This window comes from Vulpes vulpes, chromosome 5 (genome assembly GCF_048418805.1).
Source record: "Vulpes vulpes isolate BD-2025 chromosome 5, VulVul3, whole genome shotgun sequence".
Classification (NCBI taxonomy): Eukaryota; Metazoa; Chordata; class Mammalia; order Carnivora; family Canidae; genus Vulpes; species Vulpes vulpes.
This window is the reverse complement of record NC_132784.1, coordinates 64225491-64246813: the sequence shown is the minus strand read 5'-3', so window position 1 is coordinate 64246813 and position 21323 is coordinate 64225491. Positions and strand designations below refer to the sequence as shown.

Here is a 21323-nt window from a genome sequence, read left to right as displayed (position 1 = left end):
AGTCACCCATGATGCAAGAGGGCTTGGGTGACCAACCCTGTTGAGCAGGAGTTGGCAAACTTTCTGTAAATAGCCAGAAAATAATAATTATTATTATTATTTTTATTTATGATAGTCACAGAGAGAGAGAGAGAGGCAGAGACATAGGCAGAAGGAGAAGCAGGCTCCATGCACTGGAAGCCTCCTGTGGGATTCGATCCTGGGTCTCCAGGATCACGCCTTGGGCCAAAGGCAGGCGCCAAACCGCTGCGCCACCCAGGGATCCCCAGAAAATAATTATTTGAAGCTCTGCAGTCTCTCTCTTCCTCTGCCAAGTGCTTGATTCTGCTACTGTAACAAGAAAGCAGCCCAAGACAGTACTCAATTGAGTGTGGCTGTGTTCCACCAAAACTTTATGGATACTCACATGTGAATTTCATAACATTTTCATGTGTCAGGAAGTCTTATTCTTTTGATTTTTTTAAAAAACTACTTAAAAATGTAAAAAAAAGTTGAAAAAAATAACAGACCCCTGTATAAGGGATTTGGAATCCATTCGTTATTAACTTTAGGTTAGAGATGAGAAAAACTTTTTTTTTTTCCAGAGAGAAGCTGGAGGGCTGACCAAATGCAGAGAAAGGGTGGGGGGTGGGGTGGGTAAATCTCCTGATCAGCACTTCCAGGTGAGGGGTGGTGAAAAAGACTTCCCTGGTGATGGACTTACAGCAACCTTTATAAATTTGTTTTCTTACTTGTAAGATGTTTTTCTTGACTGTAAAATCGCCACCTTAGAGGGCTACGAGAATTGAATGAGATAAAAGATGGTAAAGTGTTTCGCAAAATGCAAATGCTTACTCACTTAATTGTTTCTACGACGCGCCGGAGCTCTCGGACTCTCTTCCTCTGGGAAGCTTCCTATTAAGTTTGATGGGACACTGTCCCTTTAAATCTCGCCAAGCCCCTCAAGTAGTCGGACGCGCCGGCACCTGCGCGTTCCTCTGCGGGGCAGGCACCTCCAGTCCCAGCCTTCCCAGAGCCCCTCCGCTGGGAGGCTAAAGGTCCTCCCACACAGAATTTTTACGCAGGCGTAAATCAACCTTGGGAGCACTATGTCATGCACCGAGCCCAGTCCCTTTTTCATGCTCGAAGACTCCGCCCCCCGCGGCCAATCAGTAGGCCTCGCCCTTTACAATGGCGAATGGCAGTGAGCGTGGGGGGCGTGGCTGAGGGTCCGGGGGCGCGGCCTGGCGCTGAGAGAAGCGGCGGGGACAGCCGGGGGCTCTGTTGAACAGCGAAGCCGGACGGGGATCGCCGGCGGGCGGCGAGCGGAGGCGGTCTGGGCCCGGCGGTCTCCGAGATGTCACGATGGCTGTGGCCATGGTCGAACTGTGTCAAAGAGCGGGTATGCCGCTACCTGCTGCACCATTACTTGGGGCACTTCTTCCAGGAGCACCTCAGCCTGGACCAGCTCAGCCTCGATTTGTACAAGGGCAGCGTTGCCCTGCGGGATATCCACCTGGAGATCTGGGTGAGGAACCAGGCCTGACATCGGGGAGGGGGCCGTGTAGCGCGCAGAGACCTGAGGATCCTGGCCAAAGGGTCGGGCTGGGGAGACTAGGCGGAGGGTGTGGAGAGGCCGTGGGAGTCAGGCCCTTTCCAGGCGACTGATTGGCTTCAGAGCCAGAGCTGGGTGGGAAGGGGGTCCTTGCCTCCACTTCACGGTAGGAGAAACTGAGGCCGAGGAGGGGGTTGTCACTTGTGTGGAGAATGCCAGAACAAGCACATCGAGTTTGGGGCCTGAGTTGAGAAGTGTGGTCCTCAGGGGCTAAGGAGAAGGTGAAGAGGAAGTGGAGGAATTTGGGGGCTCTGATAGGACCAGGCCAGGGCAGTGACAGAGTTGGGGCCTTGCAGCTAGCCAGTCAGGCAAGGCTGGTAGGGGGTCCGGAGTCCTGCTGAGAGCACCTGTGGGAAAGGTGCCCTGACCTCCTGACCCTCCGATCCTGGGCCAAGTGGGTGGGGTTCACCTCCGGACGTGGATGTCAACAACCGGCGTCAGCAGCACCCGTGTTGATCAACACCTCGTGTGACTGCTGCAGCTGCCTACTTCCTGCTTTTGGGAAAGTGGGATGGACCCAGTGGTGTTTGGGGAGGGGCTTGGGAATCCTGTCTCTACCTGCTTGGAAGACTCTGAGGAAAGTTGGAGAGGTTTAGCTTCAGGCAGGGAGGAGGCCACGGGAGATGCTGGGGAAGCTGGGAGGAATAAGGTCTGGATCAGAAGCCTGAGGCTGGCGGCAGTGAGGGGCAGTGACTCACAACTCAGCCAAACTGGGAAGTTGCAAAGGAGTCACCAGTTAGAGGCACCAGCCCCGAGCTGGCACTGGGTCAGCCCCCCACTCCAGAGCAGCAGGGGTGGGCATGGGGTCAGGGGCTTCTCAGTTTTCTGGCTGGGCAGACAGGGTGCTTGGCCTAAATGCAATCTGGGGCGGGAAGAGCTAAGCTTTAGGGGTAGGCCAGGACTTCCTGAGGACTACCCCAAACATAGGGGTATAGGGGGAGACATCCAAGCCCAGAGGTGGGGACACTTGCTGAGAGCCTCTTGTCTAGGAATCCTAGTAGAGGCCTTTTCTGATCTCTGACTTTGAGGCTGGCCTGAAAGAAATGGCCAAGACCTCTAGGCTGCCTCTTTCTACTTCTAGTCCCAGGAAACATTCCCTGCCCTACCCTGCCCTGCCCTGCACTGCCCTCTTGGTGGGGATTGAAATGGCTCCTAGCTAGGCTGCGTTCGGGCTGGCCTCCAGGGAGGAGTTATCCCTGGTGGAAAGCAGGTACTTTCCCCATAGCCAGCCCCTCCCCCAGCTGCTCACCCTGCAGGTCTTGTCTAGAAGACCCCAGAAGAAGCCGAGTGCCTGGGGATCCTGGGATGGGGTAAGAAGAGAGGTCTGTCTCACAGTTACACTGAACCATTAAACTGGTTTCTTCTGTCTAGGCCTCAGTTCCCATCTAGTGACCTCTTGGTAAGGAGTTTCAACTTGCTCTCTGCAAGCCTTCTGGTTCTGCCATGTGTCTGTTTATTCTTGGTTCTAACAAGAATTTACTGGGAACTATTCTGGGTGATACCACACAGCACCTGGGATCACACAGAGCAGGCAGGTGGGCTCCTGCCTTCAAGGAGCTTCCTGGATGGTGCTGGTGCTCTTTCCCCATTTGTAACCTGCGGCTCTCAGCCTTGTTCCTCAGAGAGGCACAGCTATATCAAGTGTTTGGAGTTGGTGGGAGGGGGTCCCCCCTCTCAGCTGAGCCCTCTGCCAGCCTCTCCTGTACACTCCCCTTGAACTCCATATTTGCCCAGAGAGAACATGGGTGCTGCCATACTCTGCTGGGCCTTGCCACGTGCTGTTCCCATGCCTGGGTCATGCCACCTTCCATCCTCTCCGCTTGGCTCCTTCTTTTTCATCCTTCAGCTCCCCCCTTCTCTGGCATTAAGGATGGAACACGTTTGGGTAGACCAAGAGTAGGAATCAATTGGAGCAATGGTAGCACTCAGGTAGCACGGGGAGGGGCAGGGAGAACGAGGGAGCTCTCCAAGGTCAGAGCAGACCAAAAAGTGCGGCCGCCAAGGAGACAGCCACATTTGGAGTTTCCCTAAGCCGGATCTGTCCCTTCCCTGCTCCCAGTCTGTGAACGAAGTTCTGGAGTCCATAGAATCACCCTTAGAACTGGTGGAAGGCTTCGTGGGCTCTATCGAGGTGGCCGTGCCCTGGGCTGCGCTGCTCACCGACCACTGCACCGTGCACGTGTCAGGCCTCCAGCTCACCCTGCAACCTCGCCAAGGCCCGGGTGAGGGCAGGGCAAGGCTGGGGTTGGGGGTTGGGGAGCAAGTGGTAGGAGTAGGCCTGGGGACTCAGTTGCTGACTAGACCTGCCTCTCCTGAGACCCTCTTCCTACTCATAGGGCCAGGGGCTGCCGACTCGCAGACCTGGGCCTCATGCATGACCACCAGCCTACAGCTGGCTCAGGAGTGCCTTCGGGACGGGCTGCCTGAGCCCTCTGAGCCACCACAGCCCCTGGAGGGACTGGAAATGTTTGCCCAGACCATTGAGACAGGTAAGTGGGCCTCTAATGGCTACCCTGCTCTCTATACCTCCGTCGCTCACAAGACGGGCCCCAGACAACAGGATGGCCACACTGCTGCCCCAATGGGGAAACTCTGCCTGCCCCTTGCTGTTCCACCTGGCCTGAGACCCCTTTCTACCACTTAGTGCTGCGAAGGATCAAGGTGACCTTCCTGGACACTGTCGTGAGGGTAGAGCACTCGTCGGGTGATGGGGAGCATGGCGTGGCAGTAGAAATCCATGTACAGAGGTAGGGGCATGCCAGGCGGGGTGGGCTAGTATGAAGAGGAAGGGGAATGAGGGACTGCTGAATGGTGTTGACCTTGCCCCTGCCCCTTACCCCTGCTCAGGCTCCTGGGAAGTAACAGGGCAAATCTTGGGTGGGCCTGGGTGATAGTGGCTATGGTGGTAGAGAGACCATATTGTGGGAATGGAGTCCAGGGGCCGAATTGTTGCGGCCCCAAGGTTCAGGTTACACACTGAGGGTCTGAAGAGCAAGGGCTGGCCATGGGGGTCCATGATGGCCTGGCTATGCTGGGGCAGCTCTGCTGGCCAGACCCTCTGACCCCAGACCCCTAGAACACAATGCTGCATAGGGAGAGGGTCTCCAGCCTGGGGTGGCTGGGGTAAGGGCTGATCCTACACTCCCCAGACTGGAGTACTGTGATGAGGCAGTGCGGGACCCAAGCCAGGCACCTCCAGTGGACGTGCACCAGCCTCCTGCCTTTCTGCACAAGCTGCTGCAGCTGGCAGGAGTCCGCCTGCACTTTGAGGAGCTCCCCCCACAGGTGGGCTGACTCTGATCCCTAGTTTCTTTCTCCTAATCCCTGTCTTCTCTCCTGTCTGCCCCACTGCACCCCATCCCTTCTGACCATCTGTGACCTCATCTTCTCAACTCTTTCCCTCCTGTATCCTCTTGCCTTCAGGAAGAGCCCCCGAAGCCCCCCTTGCAGATCGGCAGCTGCTCAGGGTATATGGAGTTGACAGTGAAATTGAAGCAGAATGAAGCCTTCCCAGGCCCAAAGGTGGGTCCCCAGCTCCTGTGGAGGAGGCAGTATGCCCCGTTTCAGAAAGTCCTCAGCAGTGGTGATCCCCACTACAAAGCAGGGTCATTGTGTGGAGGAGATTACTGACTTCTTGGCAATAGAGAACCAAGCTCAGTGAACAAGTTTTGGCCAGGGTCACACAACTAGTTAGTGACAGAGCTTAGCCTGGGAACTGGCATCCCGAGGAGGTGAGGGCAGGTGGGTGGTGGCTCTCAGAAGGCCGCATTGTTGCCCCCGGTCCCTTTTATCTCCAGCTGGAGGTGGCTGGACAGCTGGGCTCCCTGCATCTGCTCCTGACCCCTCGGCAGCTCCAGCAGCTTCAAGAACTGCTCAGTGCCATGAGCCTTGCAGGTGAAGCCTCTGGGTGCTGCAGGGGATGGGATGGCTAGGGAGGGGCCACCCAAGCTGGTCTGACACAAAGAAGTGTCCTCCTCCATAGACCCAGAGGGCCTGGTTGGCAAGCTGAACAAGAGCCGCCCACTAGGTGCTGAAGACCTGTGGCTGATTGAGCAGGACCTGAACCAGCAGCTGCAGGCAGGGGCTGTGGCTGAGCCCCTCAGCTCAGAACCCCTTACCAATCCTCTTGTCAACCCGGACAACACTGGTGGGTGTGGGGCCAGACCTGGCAGTTGACTGGGCAGCTAGCCTGGGTGCAGGAGTCATGGGGGCCAAGTACAGCTTTCCCTGACCTCCCTTGCCCTGGCCCACAGACCTCTTCTTCTCCATGGTGGGTCTCACGAGCAGTGTGGCCTCAGCCCTCTCTGAGCTCTCGCTCTCGGATGTAGACCTAGGATCCTCTGTGCACAGCGACATGGCCCCCCGCCGGCTGTCTGCTCATGCCCACCCAACTGGTGAGTGCTCCCAGGGCAAGAAGAGCTGGAAGAGGCCTCAGTGCCCACGTGATGGCATGCACATGCAGGAGGCCTCCATCGATGCTTTGAGGATCACTGTGGTGACTTGGTTCCCTTTGGACGCTTGGGGAACCTGATGGATAGAGGCTAGGTTTCAAAGTCAGTGATCCTGGGCCATGCACTTAAATTCTTAGAGACTCAGTTTCTCCTTCCATAAAAAGGGCATAAGATCTGACCTTGCCAGGCTATATGTTTCTGGCCGATGTTTATCGCGAGATTATGTATGTCAAGTGCTGGCCTGAGTGCTTTATCACCCCTAATTCTTCCAGCTCCTTGAGAGAGTGGAATTGAGCCTAGGCTCAGTATCTGGCATAACGAGGCTCTGCATCACGCCTGACCAGCCACGCCCCATGCCAGAGTCACATAGTCCATCTGGGCCAGGGCTTCTCCCAGCCCCCAGCCCAATATCTGGGGTACTCATGAGCTCTGGGAAGTCCCTGGTGAAACCTCTGTCCTCTCAGGCAAGATGGCCCCCACGCCCCTCCCGGACACCCTGCGCCCTGACTCGCTGGTGAAGATGACCTTGGGGGGCATGACCCTGACTTTGCTTCAGACGACTGCCCCATCTTCTGGACCACCTGACCTCACCACCCACTTTTTTTCGGAGTTTGATGCCACCAAGGATGGGCCCTTCGGCTCCCGTGACTTCCACCATCTCCGACCGCGCTTCCAGAGGGCCTGTCCCTGTAGCCATGTCCGGTACAAGCCCAAGGCAGGGGCCCAAGGAGAGACTCCCTTAGCCCCACAAGCCCAACCTCTGATGCCCAGCTTCTTCCTTGCAGACTAACGGGCACAGCTGTGCAGCTGTCCTGGGAGCTGCGGACAGGCAGGGGCCGGAGGACTACCAGCACACAAGTGCACTTTGGTCAGCTCGAGGTGCTGGAGTGCCTGTGGCCCAGGGGTACCTCAGAGCCTGAGTACACAGAGGTGAGGGCTGAGAGCGAGTGTGTATGTGGCAAGGCCTGCAGGTACAAGTGGGTGTGGAGGCTCAACCTGACTTTTGCCTCCTGTATCCCATCCCAGATCCTGAGCTTCCCCAGCAGCCTAGGTTCCCAGGCCTCAGCTCGGCCCTGTGCCCACCTGTGTCATACACAGACTCTACGCAGGATGTCCAGGGTAATCCACCCCCTCCTATGCCTGACCTTTGGCTATTTCCCGTGGTACATTTACCCCTCCCCACGTCTCAGCCTCTGCTGGTACCTCCCTGTTCCTACCTCCTTCCCCCTTTGCCTATGCTCCAGGTAGAGCATACCTCCCAGTCTGGGCCCTACATAAGGCATCCTCTTGGCCTGGTGGTCTCTTCCCTGGCTCATCTTGGCAAATCCTTGCCAGTTTCCAAATATTAGGTGGCTTTTATTAAATAAACATGGTCATCTTTCTCAGACAGTGTGGTGAAGATTTCCCGGTCCCCTGTTCAAATTTCCCTTCCCACTGCCACGGAGGACTATGTGTTCTGTTTTTGCTCAAAGGGAGGAGTCCCTTCCCATCCTACCCTCATTGACCACCCCACCACAGCCCTCACTGACCTGAACACCTTCGCCCCCAGAGCCGAGCCCGGCGCCCAGCTGCCTGCCATTGCCACTCAGAACTGGCCCTAGACCTAGCTGACTTCCAGGCAGACGTGGAGCTGGGGGCCCTGGACCGGCTTGCTGCCCTGCTGCGTCTGGCTACCATATCCCCTCCTGAGCCACCTGCCGGCCTCCTGGTAAGATACCCAGCTGGGACAGGGATCTGGCATGGCCCCTCTGGCTCACAGCCACAGTGGTGAGGCCCCTGGCAGCGGCTCTGATGACCACCATCCTCTCACAGACAGAAGCCGCACCAGCTGCTGAGCAGCAGACAGTGGTGCGGCTGTCAGCACCCCGGGCCACACTGCAGCTGCGCTTCCCCATTGCTGATCTGCGGCCGGAGCGGGACCCCTGGGCAGGCCGGGCTGTGCGGACCGAGCAGCTACGGTTGGAGCTGAGTGAGCCCCAGTTCCGGTCAGAGTTGAACAGTGGTCCTGGTCCCCCGGTCCCCACCCGCCTGGAACTTTCCTGCTCCGACCTACATGGTGAGAGCTCCCCAGGGGACAATACCCAGGACAGGGCCCCAGGCCTCTGGGAGAGGTGGGCTCAGGGTTACAGAAGAGGGATCCCTGAGTGGCGCAGCGGTTTGGCGCCTGCCTTTAGCCCAGGGCGCGATCCTGGAGACCCAGGATCGAATCCCACATCGGGCTCCCGGTGCATGGAGCCTGCTTCTCCCTCTGCCTGTGTCTCTGCCTCTCTCTCTCTCTGTGACTATCATAAATAAATAAAAAAAAAAAAAAAAAAAGAAGGGACTGAGTCGCAGTTAGGACAGACTTTGGCCCAACCCTCACCAGCTCTGTGAGGAGCCAGCATTGCCTGTCTCCAGGCTTGTCTGAGAATGATCAGAGTGGACCCTTTTTCGCTGGACTGCTACAGATTGTGAGTGTGAGCGAGGGCACGGGCCTGTAAGCAATAAGGACAGTCACCACAAAAAAAAAAAAAAAAAAAAAAAAAAAAAAGGACAGTCACCACAAGGGAAGTTCCAGGCCCCTACTAACCCCATCTGACACTGAGGAAGAAATGGGGAAAAGCAGCAGTGACAACACCCCATTCCTCCTTATCCTCCCAGGTACCTATGAAGATGGAGAGAAGCCACCCATCCCCTGCCTGCGGGTCTCCAAAGCCCTGGATCCCAAGAGCCCTGGGCGCAAATACTTCCTGCCCCAGTAAGTGGGGGGGCTCTAGAAGGGACAGACAGGAGAGGAGCACTTTGCTACTGAGAGTGGCTACTGAGGTGGGATCAGGGGCTAAGGGGGCCTTGCAGGCCAGTGACAGGCCTGTGCCCTGGCAGGGTAGTGGTGACCCTGAACCCCCAGCTTAGCAGCGCACAGTGGGAAGTGGCCCCTGAGAAGGGAGAGGAGCTGGAGCTGTCGGCTGAGAGTCCATGTGAGCTGCGGGAGCCTGAGCCCTCACCCTTCTCCTCCAAGAGGACAATGTACGAGACGGAGGAGGTGAGGCCCTGAACCAGGGGAGCCACTTGGTAGCTGTGGGACAGGAGGACAGGACCACCTGGGGCACCAGCAAGAGTTTCATCTCTTCCATCATCTTAGACCAATGGAGAATCAAAAGTACCCCAGCTCAGGGGGCTTGGGGGTGAGGACACTGGTGAGGGTCAGCCCCAGGAGGCACAGGTCCCTGGTTGGGAAGATCAGGACCCCATCTATTGGCTGTGTACATTTGAACATCACCTTCTCTGAAGGTGAGGAGGTTTGAGTGAGAGACAGTTAAGGGCCTGGCCTCTGGGGCAAATGGTCTGGGTTTGAATCCAGGCTGTTCTATTCAGTGGTTTCATCCTCTTAGAAGTGGTCTAATCTCAGAGAATTAGACACAAATGAGTTTCCTTGTCTTGAAAGTGGATACAATGACCTGCATCATAGGCTTATCATGAGGATAAAGGAGTTAAAATATGTGAGACTCTCATAGCAGGTTTGGCATGTGATCAGCGCTTCACATGAGCTGGCTGTCATATATCCCAGCAGAGAGAGGTTCCTATGAATGAATAAATGATAGGAAGTCAGGATGTAGACCAGGGTCTGATTCCTGAGCCAGCAGCAGACCCTGACATCTCTCAGATGCCTTTCCCTGCTCCCCTGTCTAGATGGTGATTCCTGGAGACCCTGAGGAGATGAGGACCTTCCAGAGCCGGGCTCTGGCCCTGTCCCGCTGCAGCCTGGAAGTGGTCCTGCCCAGCACCCACATCTTCCTGCCCAGCAAGGAGGTCTATGAGAGCCTCTATAACAGGTGGTGCCTCGGGCGGGTAGGGGGAAGGCAGGCCTCCTCACTGTTGCTGTCCATCTGCCTGTGCTGGGCCAGGCCACCCTCACTGCTGCTGTCTATCTGTCCCAGGATCAACAACGACCTGCTCATGTGGGAGCCTGCGGACCTGCTTCCCACCCCTGACCCCGCTGCTCACCCCCCTGGCTTCCCAGGCCCCTCAGGCTTCTGGCACGACAACTTCAAGATGTGCAAGTCAGCCTTCAAGCTGGGTAGGAAGGCTGCCCCAGCAGGGGTCCCAAGCACCCCCCCCCCCCCCCCCCCCCCCCCGCAGAGCTGGGCAGGGCTGGGGCAGCAGGGAGCAGGGTTGGGCAGCGCCCCCTAGTGCTGGGCAGGGCTGGGGCAGCCCTCTCAGGTCTCCTTCCCACTTCCACTCCTTCCATCTCACCCCAGACTCAGACTCGGATGAGGAGGATGCCCACTTCTTCTCAGTAGGGGCGTCAGGCGCTCCCCAGCCCCCTGCCCCTGAGTCCCCAAGTCCTCGCTCCCAGAGTACCGTCTCTACATTGGTAACAGTGCTGAAGGGTCGGATCACAGCCTTCTGTGAGACCAAGGTGAGGGCAGCCTGGGGAGGTGAGCCCCACTGACTGCAGTGCCCCCCACCCACCACTACAGGAGAGCAAGACCAGTATGAACAGCTCCAATTTGGGAAACTGGGAAAAGAAGCCCCAATGTGACTGAGAGTGGTCTGTTTGGCCGGCAGCACCCACCCACCACCCACGGACCCAACATGCCACTCCAACGATCCCATCACACCCCATTAGTACCTGTTGTGTGTAAGGCGCAATGCTAGGGATCCAGATGGGCACTGTCTCATGCTGGATGGCAGATAAGGCAGGGATGACTTCCCTTCTGGCAAAAGAGACAAGTGATGGGGCGCCTGGGTGGCTCAGCCATTTAAGGGTCTGTCTGACTCTTGATTTCAGCTCCGGTCATCTCAGGGTCGTGAGATCAAGCCCCACATCAGCCTCCACACTGCATATGGAGCCTGCTTAAGATTCTCTCTCTCCCCCCAAAAAAAGATTCTCTCTCTATCTCTCCTTCTGTCCCTCACCCTCACCCTCTCCCTCTCTAAAAAAAAAAAAAAAAAAAAAAAAAGAGAGAGAGAGAGACAAGTGCTGTCCTAGGCCTTCAGTGGAGTTCTGATAGAGCTAGAGCTGGTGCTAGTCAGGCCAGGGCTCCAGGAGACAACCCCTCTGAGGGAGTGGGGGCTGCTGAGTGCTCTGGTGAGGCCACGCCACATCCTCTTTCCACAGGATGAGCTTGGGAGGCGGCTAGAGACTTCACACGGGGAACTAGTGTTGGATGTGGAGCAAGGCACCATCTTCAGCGTCTCCCAGTACCGAGGCCAGCCGGGACTTGGCTACTTCTGCCTAGAAGCGGAGAAGGCAAAGCTCTACCACCGAGGTGTGAGGGGAGGGGGCTTGAAAGAGGGATATGGGCCCTGGGTGGAGGGGACAATAAGCCAGCTCAGCAGGGGGCTCACCAGCTGCCTCCCCAGCGGCTGTGGATGACTACCTGCTGCCCAGTCACCTGGAGCTGCCCAGCTTTGCTCCTCCGGCCCAGCTGGCTCCAACCATCTACCCATCAGAGGAAGGGGTGACTGAACGGGGAGCCTCAGGCCACAAGGGCCAGGGCCGGGGTCCCCACATGCTATCCACTGCTGTGCGCATCCATCTGGACCCCCACAAGAATGTCAAGGTACAGCAGTGTCTGCTTCTGATCTACCCGCTTGGCTGGGGCAACTGCCTCCCTGGTGCTTGGTAGGCTGGGCCCCACTATGCTGACTATGCCCCACCTCCAGGAGTTCCTCGTGACGCTAAGGCTCCACAGAGCCACCCTGCGCCACTTCATGGCTCTGCCAGAACAGAGTTGGCACTCCCAGGTGAGCATAAGTGGTGTGGGCAGGCGGGTCTCTGAGCTGGGGGGAGGCCAGTGTGAGGGACCTGGGCTGGGCCAGAGCTGACTTCCAAGTGAAGCCCCTGAGCAAGGGGTGCATAGCAGTTGGGGGGGGGCATGCTGTGGTGGGGGCAGGGGTTAGAGGAAAGAGGAGGCCCCTGATCCTCACTGCCCCTCCTGTCGTGGCCCCCAAAGCTGTTGGAGTTCTTAGATGTGCTCGATGACCCAGTGCTGGGCTACCTGCCCCCAACCGTCATTACCGTCCTACACACTCACCTGTTCTCCTGCGCCGTGGACTACAGGTACCCAGGCTAGGTGGGCTAAGAGCGAGGGGCAGGCTCTCATGTGTAAGGAGCCTGCCCTAGTGCATGTGTACCCCTCAGGCCCCTCTACCTCCCTGTGCGTGTCCTTGTCACCACTGAGACCTTCACCCTCTCCAGCAACATCATCATGGACACCTCCACCTTCCTACTCAGGTATGTACCACCCTCACCCGTCACAATTTCCATTCCCCCTCAAGCTGAGCTGCAGCTGCTACTCCCCCAGGGTCCCACCTACATGCTGTGTGTCCTCAGGCTGGTCTCTGAGCCCTCTGTACACTTGGGTGATGATCCCTCTCTCAGGAATGGGAATTGCTTTCACCTTCCTGGATGACAGTTGTGCCTCTGCATCAGAGCCTTCAAAGCACTGGTGCTCTCTAACCTGATGTCTCACGGAGGTACTTGTTCTAAGGATACAAGGAAAACAGGTGGAATGCGATGCCTTTGTAGTATAATTTAAAATTTATAAACAGTCTAAATGCCCCCAAATGTCAACCTGAGTCAGTAAACATGGCTTACCCAATGATTAAAGTCAAGTCAAAGAGTGACATTGAAAAATATAGGAAATGCAGTAATGCAACACATCCTGAAGAATCTAAGATACAAAGTTCTATGGAGCGTTGTTTTCTTAAAGATTTATAAGGGTTTATTTGTATATATGTCTGTGGCTTCACAGAAAAGTTGAAGAAAATATATATGATGCTTTTCTCAGAATTTGAGATTAGAGAATATGATAAGAGATTATTTCTTTTTTATTTTAAAATGTCTTAAAGGAGCTTGTGTTGTGTTGCCATTAGAATAAGGACCTAATTTGAAAGAACAATGAATGCTGTAGCAGGGAAGCAGGACACTTGCCTCCTGGGGCCACTGTGAGGCCTGGATGAGGTAGAGAAGCGGGAAGTACTTGGAGAGCACTACCTGCCTTCTGACCTAAGCGAGCATGCACTGTTTTGGGCCTGCAGCACAGGAGATAGGACCAGTCTCCCCAGTGTACAAACAAGAACACTAAGGCCAGAGAGGACCCAGCGCTAGTTTCCTGTGGGCTCGGGACCTCTTGTGGCTTCCCCTCTGCCTGTCTCTAGGAGCCCCACCCTTCTGGCTCCCATGGAGCTGCAGCCTGCAGCGGCTCCTGGGCCCTTCTCAGCCCTGTTCCCCACCAGGTTCATCCTCGACGACTCAGCCTTATACCTGTCCGACAAGTGTGAGGTGGAGACCCCGGATCTGCAGCGAGGTGGGCAGGGCCTGGACTGGGCTCCCTCCCCTCTGAGGGAACACAGCCCCCGGCCACACTCAGAGCAGCCAGGTGTCCTCACCTAGCTGCACCCACACATTTGTGCACGCACACAAGGGCTATACTCAGATAAAGCCCAGATTCTCCCCTCTGGTGGTGGGCCAGGGGCTGGGTGTGAAGAAGCAGTTGGAACTTCTCTTGCTTCCTGCTCAGATTACGTCTGTGTCTTGGATGTTGACCTGCTGGAGCTTGTGATTAAAACCTGGAAGGGGAGCACTGAGGGCAAATTGGTGAGTGTTGCCCAGAATCCCCTGGAGCCAGAGCAGAGCCAAGGGCCGAGGGAGCCTTTCCCCTTGCACTCTCCTCCCTTCTGCTCCCTGGGCCTGGGCTTAGGTTACAGTCACTAGCTGCCCTTTGTGCTGGGCTCTGGTTAGTGGCCCTCCTGGAAAGGGCCCGGCCTACCCTGGGTGTCCCATAATATGAACCCCACCACTAGAGGGCGAAAGCAGGGCCTAGGGAGTCAGATAGCCTTTGTGGGACCAGGCTCCACCTGGCCAGGCTGAGGTGAGCAATAAAGGACTGGGCACTTGAACACATTCACACGGGGAGTGCACTCCTGCTTCCTTGAGTGACTCTGGACAAAGTCCCTTTCACCCTCTGGACTCAGTTTGCTCCATAATTCAGTGGGTTTGTTGGGCAGCAGGCTGAGCAGCCTGGGGAAGACCTGGCCAGGTCCTACGTGTGTGTGGCGTGGATAGAGCCTGAGCTGATGGCGCCCCACCCCTGCCACTCAGAGCCAGCCGCTGTTCGAGCTGCGTTGCTCCAACAACGTGGTACACGTGCACAGCTGTGCAGACTCCTGCGCCCTGCTGGTCAACCTGCTCCAGTACATAATGAGTGAGGGCGATCTACACCCCCCTCCCCGGCCCCCCAGCCCCACAGAGATCGCCGGCCAGAAAGTACAGGTGAGGCCTAGCCCTACAGGCTGCTAGAACTCTGCCAGGCCCACTCCTCTGCCTCAGCCCCCAGGGGCCTGGCTTTGGGGGAGAGGTGCCCCTTCCTCCTGTGCTCCTGTGACTCATTCATCACTCCTCCTCTGCCTGGCCCAGCTCTCCGAGAGCCCTGCCTCCCTGCCCTCCTGCCCCCCAGTGGAGACAGCCCTCATCAACCAGCGGGACCTGGCCGACGCCCTCTTGGACACTGAGCGCAGCTTGCGGGAACTGACCCAGCCTTCAGGTGGGGTGGGGCGTACTTTGGGGCCAGGGAATACAATCAGGCAGCCAAATCAGACATCCCATCAAAACTGACATCTCTCTCCACAGGTGATCCTCTCACTCAGGCCTCGCCCGTGTCAGTCTATCTATTCCCAGGGGAACGGACTGGGGTCCAGCCCCACTTGGCCCCTGCTGTGACCCCTGCTGGCAGCTTGGGGTCCTGCTCAGAGGCCAAGGAAGGTGAAAAGGAAGAGGGAGATGGAGACACTCTGGACAGTGACGAGTTCTGCATCCTTGATGCTCCTGGCCTGGGCATCCCGGTGTGTGGGGGGCAGGCTGGGCAGGGCCACAGAGTGGTGGGAGAGGGTGGCTCCTTTCTATGCCCCTTCTAGAGCTTCTGCTGTTAGAGGAGCAGGTGCACCTGGGTCTGTGGCAGAGTTTGGGGGTGGGGTGGGTCTCTCTGACTCTGGGCTTTGAAGGAGCAAGTTGATTTTCAGAGGAAGAGAGAAAGAATGGCATCTAGGACAAAGGGAAGGACATCAAGGGGAAGGAGAGGGAGGAGCAGGGTGGTTAGCAGGAGCGGGAGGAGAACTATTTGACTGCAGGGGTGATGACCTGCTGGCCTCCAGGAGCCAATGGAATGTCACATGCAAGCGAGACCCAGGAAGATAGGGCTGGCGAGAGCAAGGGGCACTTTGGTCCCCCCTGGACAGAGCACTGTGATATAAGTTCGGAGGAGGGAGTGGGCAGGAGACTCATCTTTTGTAAGAAACAGGAAGGGAAGTGTGAGGATGGGGAAGAAATTGGGCCTAGACTGGGAAAAGTATCTGTGCACATGTGTTCACTTGGCCTCCTGCCTACAGCCCCGAGATGGAGAGCCCGTGGTGACACAGCTGCATCCAGGCCCCATCATCGTGCAGGATGGGTACTTCTCACGGCCCCTGGGCAGCACAGACCTGCTACGGGCACCTGCCCACTTCCCCGTGCCTAGCAGCCGTGTGGTGCTACGTGAAGTCTCCCTTGTCTGGCACCTGTATGGGGGCCGAGACTTTGGGCCCCACCCTGGCCACAGGTGAGTAGGACGGGTGCAGGTGGCAGCTGTGGCAAGGGGGCCCACCCACCTGGGAGATGGGATGCAGCCCAAGGTCCAGCTCTGACTTCAGCCACTGATAACCTTGAGCAGGATCCTTGCCTCAGTGGCCTCCATTCTTTCTCTTCCCCACCCACCTCCCACGGCTGAGGCTGGAGAGGATTTCCTGCCTCAGGTAGAAGGGTCTACTCTGAGGTGAAGGGGGTTCCCCAGAGTCACCTTGTCCCCTGTCCCTCTTTCCAGAGCAAGAGGCAGCTTCATGGGCCCTAAGGGCTCTCCTTCTCGTTGCTCTGGCCCCAACCGGCCCCAGAACTCTTGGCGTACACAGGGGGGCAGTGGGAGGCAACACCAAGTCCTCATGGAGATCCAGCTCAGCAAGGTGAGCTGGGGGCTCAGAGTGCAGAAAGCCACCTGGGTGGGGGACAGGGCAGGCTATCCCATCCCTGGCACCCAGCCAGCACTTCACCATGACAACTTACCTCATGGTCCCTAGTCATGCACCAAGTTACAAGTAGTGTTTGCAGAGTGGCTGCTGTGCTGCACACTAGGTGCTGTTGTAGATGTTAGACATAGCAATGAGCAAAGCGGACAGAAGCCCTGCCTTCCTGTCACTTGTGCGGTAGTGAAGGGAGCCACAGATCTATGCTGTGTGGAATGCAATAAATGCTTGGGGAAGGTGAGCTGGGGAGGATCAGGAAAGTCTTGAAAAGATGTCGTTGGTACAAAGATCTGAGGAAGGGGGGCAGGAGGAGGGCAGTCGAGGCCACTGGGAACTAGGCCGCATACAGCCCTGCAGACCACAGGACAGTTGGATTTTCCTGGAGTGAGATGCAGTCAGCAGGCTGGTAGCTGCAGAGCCAGTGACAGCAGTCAGATTCTGGAGAATGTGGATAGGGAAGAACCACAGGTTGGGTGGGCTGCCGGGCTGACCTGAGATGGTGCAGGCAGAGGTGCTGCTGCAGGCAGAGGTGCTGCTGACTGGGAGTGAGTCCATGTGGGTCGTCTCCTCAAGCACACAGGGCTGTTGTGCCAAGAAAACTGGGGCTCTCTGCAGCCCACTGGGCAGGGGAGCCAGCACTGGGTGTGGGAGAGAGGGGAGGCCATGGCAAAGTTCTGAAGATGAGAAAGGCCTTGGCCTGTTTAAGGAGCAGAAGACAGGCCAGTGGGGCTGGCAGGTCAGAAGCAAGGTGGAGGATGGGCTTTGGAGGGAGAGGCTGGGCCTCACCAGGCCAGGGGGAGGTGTTTGCAAGGTGCAAGGTGGGTGGGCATGTGCTTTATGAAGATCCCTCTGGGTGTGTGGAAAAGGGCCTGAGGGGCCCAAGCAGGGAGGCCATCCAGGGGAAGAGGGGACAGCAGCCCTCAGACCAGGTGGCAGCAGTGGAGATGACACAAGTGTAGAGGGATTGGAGAAATGTGCCGAGGAACCAAGCCAGATGGCCTTGGTGATGGAGAGGCTAGAGGGTGGTGTTGGTGCTTGGTAACAGGCAGATGGTGCCTCTTAAGTGACAGGAAGGGAATGGGAGCAAGTAGATGCAAGGGAGGTCAAGAGTTCAGTATGCCAAGTAGAGTTTGAAATGCATATGGGACAACCATGGGGAGGCAACCAGGTGGGGGGCTGAGGTGTGGCTGGGAGAGACAGGGCCCTGCCTATCTGGCTTTGGCCTCCATCCAACCTGCAGGTGAGCTTCCAGCATGAGGTGTACCCAGTGGAGCCAGCCACAGGCCCCGCAGCCCCTGGCCAGGAATTGGAGGAGCGGCCGCTGTCCCGTCAGGTGTTCATCGTGCAAGAGCTTGAGGTCCGAGACCGGCTCGCCTCCTCCCAAATCAACAAGTTCCTGTACCTACACACGAGCGAGCGGATGCCACGTCGCGCGCACTCCAACATGGTACCAGCTGCCCCCACTGCCCACCCTGGGCAGGGCCATGTGTGCACATAGCAGGTGGTTTGGGGATGCTGGGAGAATGCTGGGGCTCAGGCAGGCCCAGCTGGGGGAACAGTGTATGCAGATGCAACACCAGCTGGGCACAGGGTGGGGCAGGGCTGAGGCCCAGCAGCTACCCAGAGCTTGACCTCTGCCCCCAGCTCACCATCAAAGCACTGCACGTGGCCCCCACAACCAACCTGGGTGGGCCCGAGTGCTGTCTCCGTGTCTCTCTGATGCCCCTGCGGCTCAACGTGGACCAGGTGAGTAGGCCAGGTGGAAGCAGAGCCTACAGTGAGCCCCACTGCCTCTGGGCCTCTGAACCTGACCTGCACCTTCTCCTGTAGGACGCCCTTTTCTTCCTCAAGGACTTCTTCACCAGCTTGGTGGCTGGCATCAATCCTATGGTCTCAGCAGAGACGTCCGCTGAGGGTGAGGGGCTGAGCTGGGAAGGGAGGGCCCAGGCCTCCCGCCTCCCAGCCATCCCTGGACCCATCCTCCATCTATGTCCCCCACCCTAGCTCGCCCTGAGACCCAGGTCCAGCCCAGAAGCCTCCAGGAAGGCCAGCTTGAGGACACAGAGATGACTGGCTCCCGGGAAGCCGCAGGCAGTAGACACAGCTCCTCTGCTGAGCAGCAGCCTATCTACTTCAGGTAGGGCTGAAGACTGGGGTCTTTGCCCAGGCTGCAGGGGGCTGGGTCAGTGACCAAAAGCCCCCTCTTCCAATTCCCCCTCCAGGGAGTTCCGCTTCACGTCTGAAGTACCTATCTGGTTGGATTACCATGGCAAGCATGTCACCATGGACCAGGTGGTAAGTGGCGCTATCAAACAGAGTTGCTGCATGTGCCATCCCTCTTGGGGGGCCCCATTCTGCCCAGGTGTGGCTTAGTCTTTTGGAGGCTAGGGCTTGCGGCCAGGCAATAGTGGCTGCTAGTCAGCCTCCAATGGCTCCTGGGTGCTGGGGCTGGGCCAGTCCCTGTCCCGAATTGTGAACCCCAAATACCTTCTCCTTCCCCAGGGCACTTTCGCTGGCCTCCTCATCGGCCTAGCCCAGCTCAACTGCTCCGAGCTGAAGCTGAAGCGGCTTTGTTGCCGACACGGGTAAGCCCTCCATGCCCTCCAGCATTCCTAGCCTCTCTTCAGGGTTCCCTATCTTCCCTTTACTGCATTCCTGACCAGTTGTGTGGCCTTGGCCACACTCCTCTGGTGCCTCAGTTTTCCACTCCATAAAGTGGGCACAAACATCCTTCACACTGGGCTGGGGGGCTACTGTGGACAGTGTTGGGGTGCCTCCGGTCCTGGCCCTGTGACCCCTCAATGTGTGGCTCTGCCCCTGTACCCTCCTCTCCTTCCCAGACTCCTGGGTGTGGACAAGGTGCTGGGCTATGCTCTCAACGAGTGGCTGCAGGATATCCGCAAGAACCAGCTGCCTGGCCTGCTGGGGGGCGTGGGCCCCATGCACTCAGTTGTCCAGCTCTGTGAGTGGCTGGCTGGCTCTGGGGGCTCTGGAAATTGCTCTTACTCTTGGGAAGCCTAGAGGCTGCCCTGGAAATAGGGAGAAGGTCCTAAGTCAGGGTAGGTGTGGGCAGCACAGCCTTGGGCTTCTCTGAACTCCCTGTTCCTGCAGTCCAAGGGTTCCGGGACCTGCTTTGGCTGCCAATCGAGCAGTACAGAAAGGATGGGCGCCTCATGCGGGGGCTGCAGCGAGGGGCTGCCTCCTTTGGCTCATCCACGGCTTCAGCTGCCCTGGAACTCAGCAACCGGCTGGTACAGGCTATCCAGGTGAGTGGGCATCTGGTTCCAGGCCTAGTAGGGCAAGGAGAGTCTGCTCCACAGCACCTGATCTGTTCTCAAAGCTCTACTAAGGATGGACAGTCTGGGTACGCGGTCTCACTTTTATGAGACACAGTCATGGACAGGAGAGGCCCAGTGACTGGCCTGGGGCCCACAGCAACTCCTTGGAGGGTAAGTGCTCTCCAGGCTCTACAGCCCACTGGGTGACTGCTCATGGCCACCTCTTAAAGAGGAGAGAAGGGGGGCTATGGCTCTGTTTACAGACAAAAAAACTGACACACAGACTGGCCCTCACTCATTTAAGCCCCATACTTTGCTAGGCCCAGACAGATCCCCAAGGAGGCCAGGGAGTTGTCCTGTAAGCAGCTGTGGTTCATGAACTCTAGTAGAAGGGCTAGGATGGGCAGGCCCTTGTGGGGCAGGCATGACAGAGGAGGGTGAGCGTGCAGATGCAAGGGGAGCTCACTGCTTTCTGGGATCTGCAAGCCCACCCCCTTGCAGGCTGGAGGCAAGATCTTTAGAGAGGAGGCTAAGGATAAGCAGGCCCCAGAGAGTCCCCCAAAGACACAGCTAGGTGAGGCAGCTGGGTGAGAAGTGAGGGGGCAAAAGGAACAGAGACGTCAGAGTCATAAAGTAGATCAGACTCAGAGGGGGTAGCCAGGGGAACCCAGCACTCTGCCCGGGCTTCCTCTGGAGCTGGCAAGGCCAGACCAGGTGCAGGGTGGGGAGATGGCACAGTCTCAAGAACGCTGCACGTGGGGCACCCCACAAATGGGACAAGGGTGTACATGTGGTCCACACAAGGAGGGCTTGGGGTCCAGAGGACATTAGGAGAATCCCCTCAGGAGGCATGCACTCCACCTGACCTGGGTGCTGGAAGCCTCCCCAGGACCCCAGGAGTAGCACCATAATATACAGCTGTGGGGGAGGCAGAAGCGTGATGCCCCCTGCCCCCCGCCACCCAGGCTGGCTGTCTAGGGCTGGCTTGGGGGCCATGGGGCTGGGTGTGTGTGCCCAGACTGGCTGTCCTCATTTGGTGTCCTCTGTGTCCCCTCAGGCCACAGCGGAGACAGTGTATGACATCCTGTCCCCAGCAGCGCCCATCCCCCGCTCCCTGCAGGACAAGCGCTCTGTGCGAAGGCTACGAAAGGGCCACCAGCCTGCTGACCTCCGGGAGGGTGTGGTGAAGGCCTACGACACGGTTCGAGAGGTGATGAGGCCCTGCCCTCCTTCCAGTCCCACACCCACCTCCCCACCCAAACCCCTGCACTGACCTCTGACTTCCACAGGGCATCCTGGACACTGCTCAGACCATCTGTGATGTGGCATCTCGGGGCCATGAGCAGAAGGGGCTTACAGGCGCCGTGGGGGGCGTGATCCGCCAGCTGCCCCCAACCGTGGTGAAGCCCCTCATTCTGGCCACGGAGGCCACGTCCAGTCTACTTGGGGGGATGCGAAACCAGATTCTTCCTGATGCACACAAGGACCACACTCTCAAGTGGCGTTCGGATGAAGGCCAGGACTGAGCACCAGACGCCCAGGACCCAAGGCACTGCTGCCCGCCTCGCCCAGCCAGCCCCAGTGGCATCATGGCTCATGCGCCTCCCCAGAGCTTCGGCCTACAGCCGGGTGGGCCCTCAGGGGAAGGACCTGGAAGGACCCCGCCTGGCCTACCCTGCCAATTGCTGTGAGAATGAGGCCTCCCCGCCTAGGGCCTCGGCCCCATCTCTGCACTTTTCTTCTGGGGAGAAAGGACACTGCCTTCACTGCTACCTGGGCCCACACTGCCGCCTTGTCCCAGGCGGAGGCTTTTGGACCCTCAGACCCCAACCCCACTCAGCTGAGTGTCTCTGTGTCTGCGGGAGGTGGGGGGCAGACACTGTGGTTCAATGTATTTCTAAGCTCCTTGAGCGTGTGGGTCAGTGTCTGCATGGAGTGTAGAATAAACTGTGCCCACCGCCA

At 57.7% G+C, this 21323-nt stretch overlaps 2 protein-coding genes across 2 annotated transcripts in view; one reads left to right on the top strand and one right to left on the bottom strand.

Annotated features, from left to right (window-relative positions):
• PPP2R5B (protein phosphatase 2 regulatory subunit B'beta) overlaps positions 1-1068 on the bottom strand; it is a 12796-nt gene extending 11728 nt beyond the window's left edge. The window contains exon 1 of the mRNA XM_026004496.2: positions 839-1068. The gene's annotated coding sequence lies outside the window, so the exon portion shown is untranslated. The remainder of the gene's footprint in view (positions 1-838) is intronic.
• Positions 1012-21323, top strand: ATG2A (autophagy related 2A). The gene is made up of 41 exons (XM_026004505.2): positions 1012-1507; positions 3654-3816; positions 3931-4083; positions 4239-4341; positions 4744-4879; positions 5018-5116; positions 5392-5488; positions 5577-5741; positions 5848-5988; positions 6510-6747; positions 6831-6975; positions 7072-7164; positions 7595-7753; positions 7858-8101; positions 8686-8782; positions 8908-9067; positions 9715-9857; positions 9963-10102; positions 10284-10444; positions 11147-11297; positions 11392-11591; positions 11695-11775; positions 11985-12091; positions 12173-12265; positions 13270-13340; positions 13554-13630; positions 14135-14305; positions 14450-14576; positions 14663-14874; positions 15418-15626; positions 15888-16023; positions 17324-17530; positions 17728-17829; positions 17914-17998; positions 18088-18220; positions 18306-18378; positions 18586-18668; positions 18924-19045; positions 19195-19349; positions 20419-20571; positions 20651-21323. Exons 1-41 carry the CDS (start codon positions 1337-1339, stop codon positions 20885-20887), a joined length of 5793 nt encoding a protein of 1930 aa, XP_025860290.1. The 5' UTR covers positions 1012-1336; the 3' UTR covers positions 20888-21323.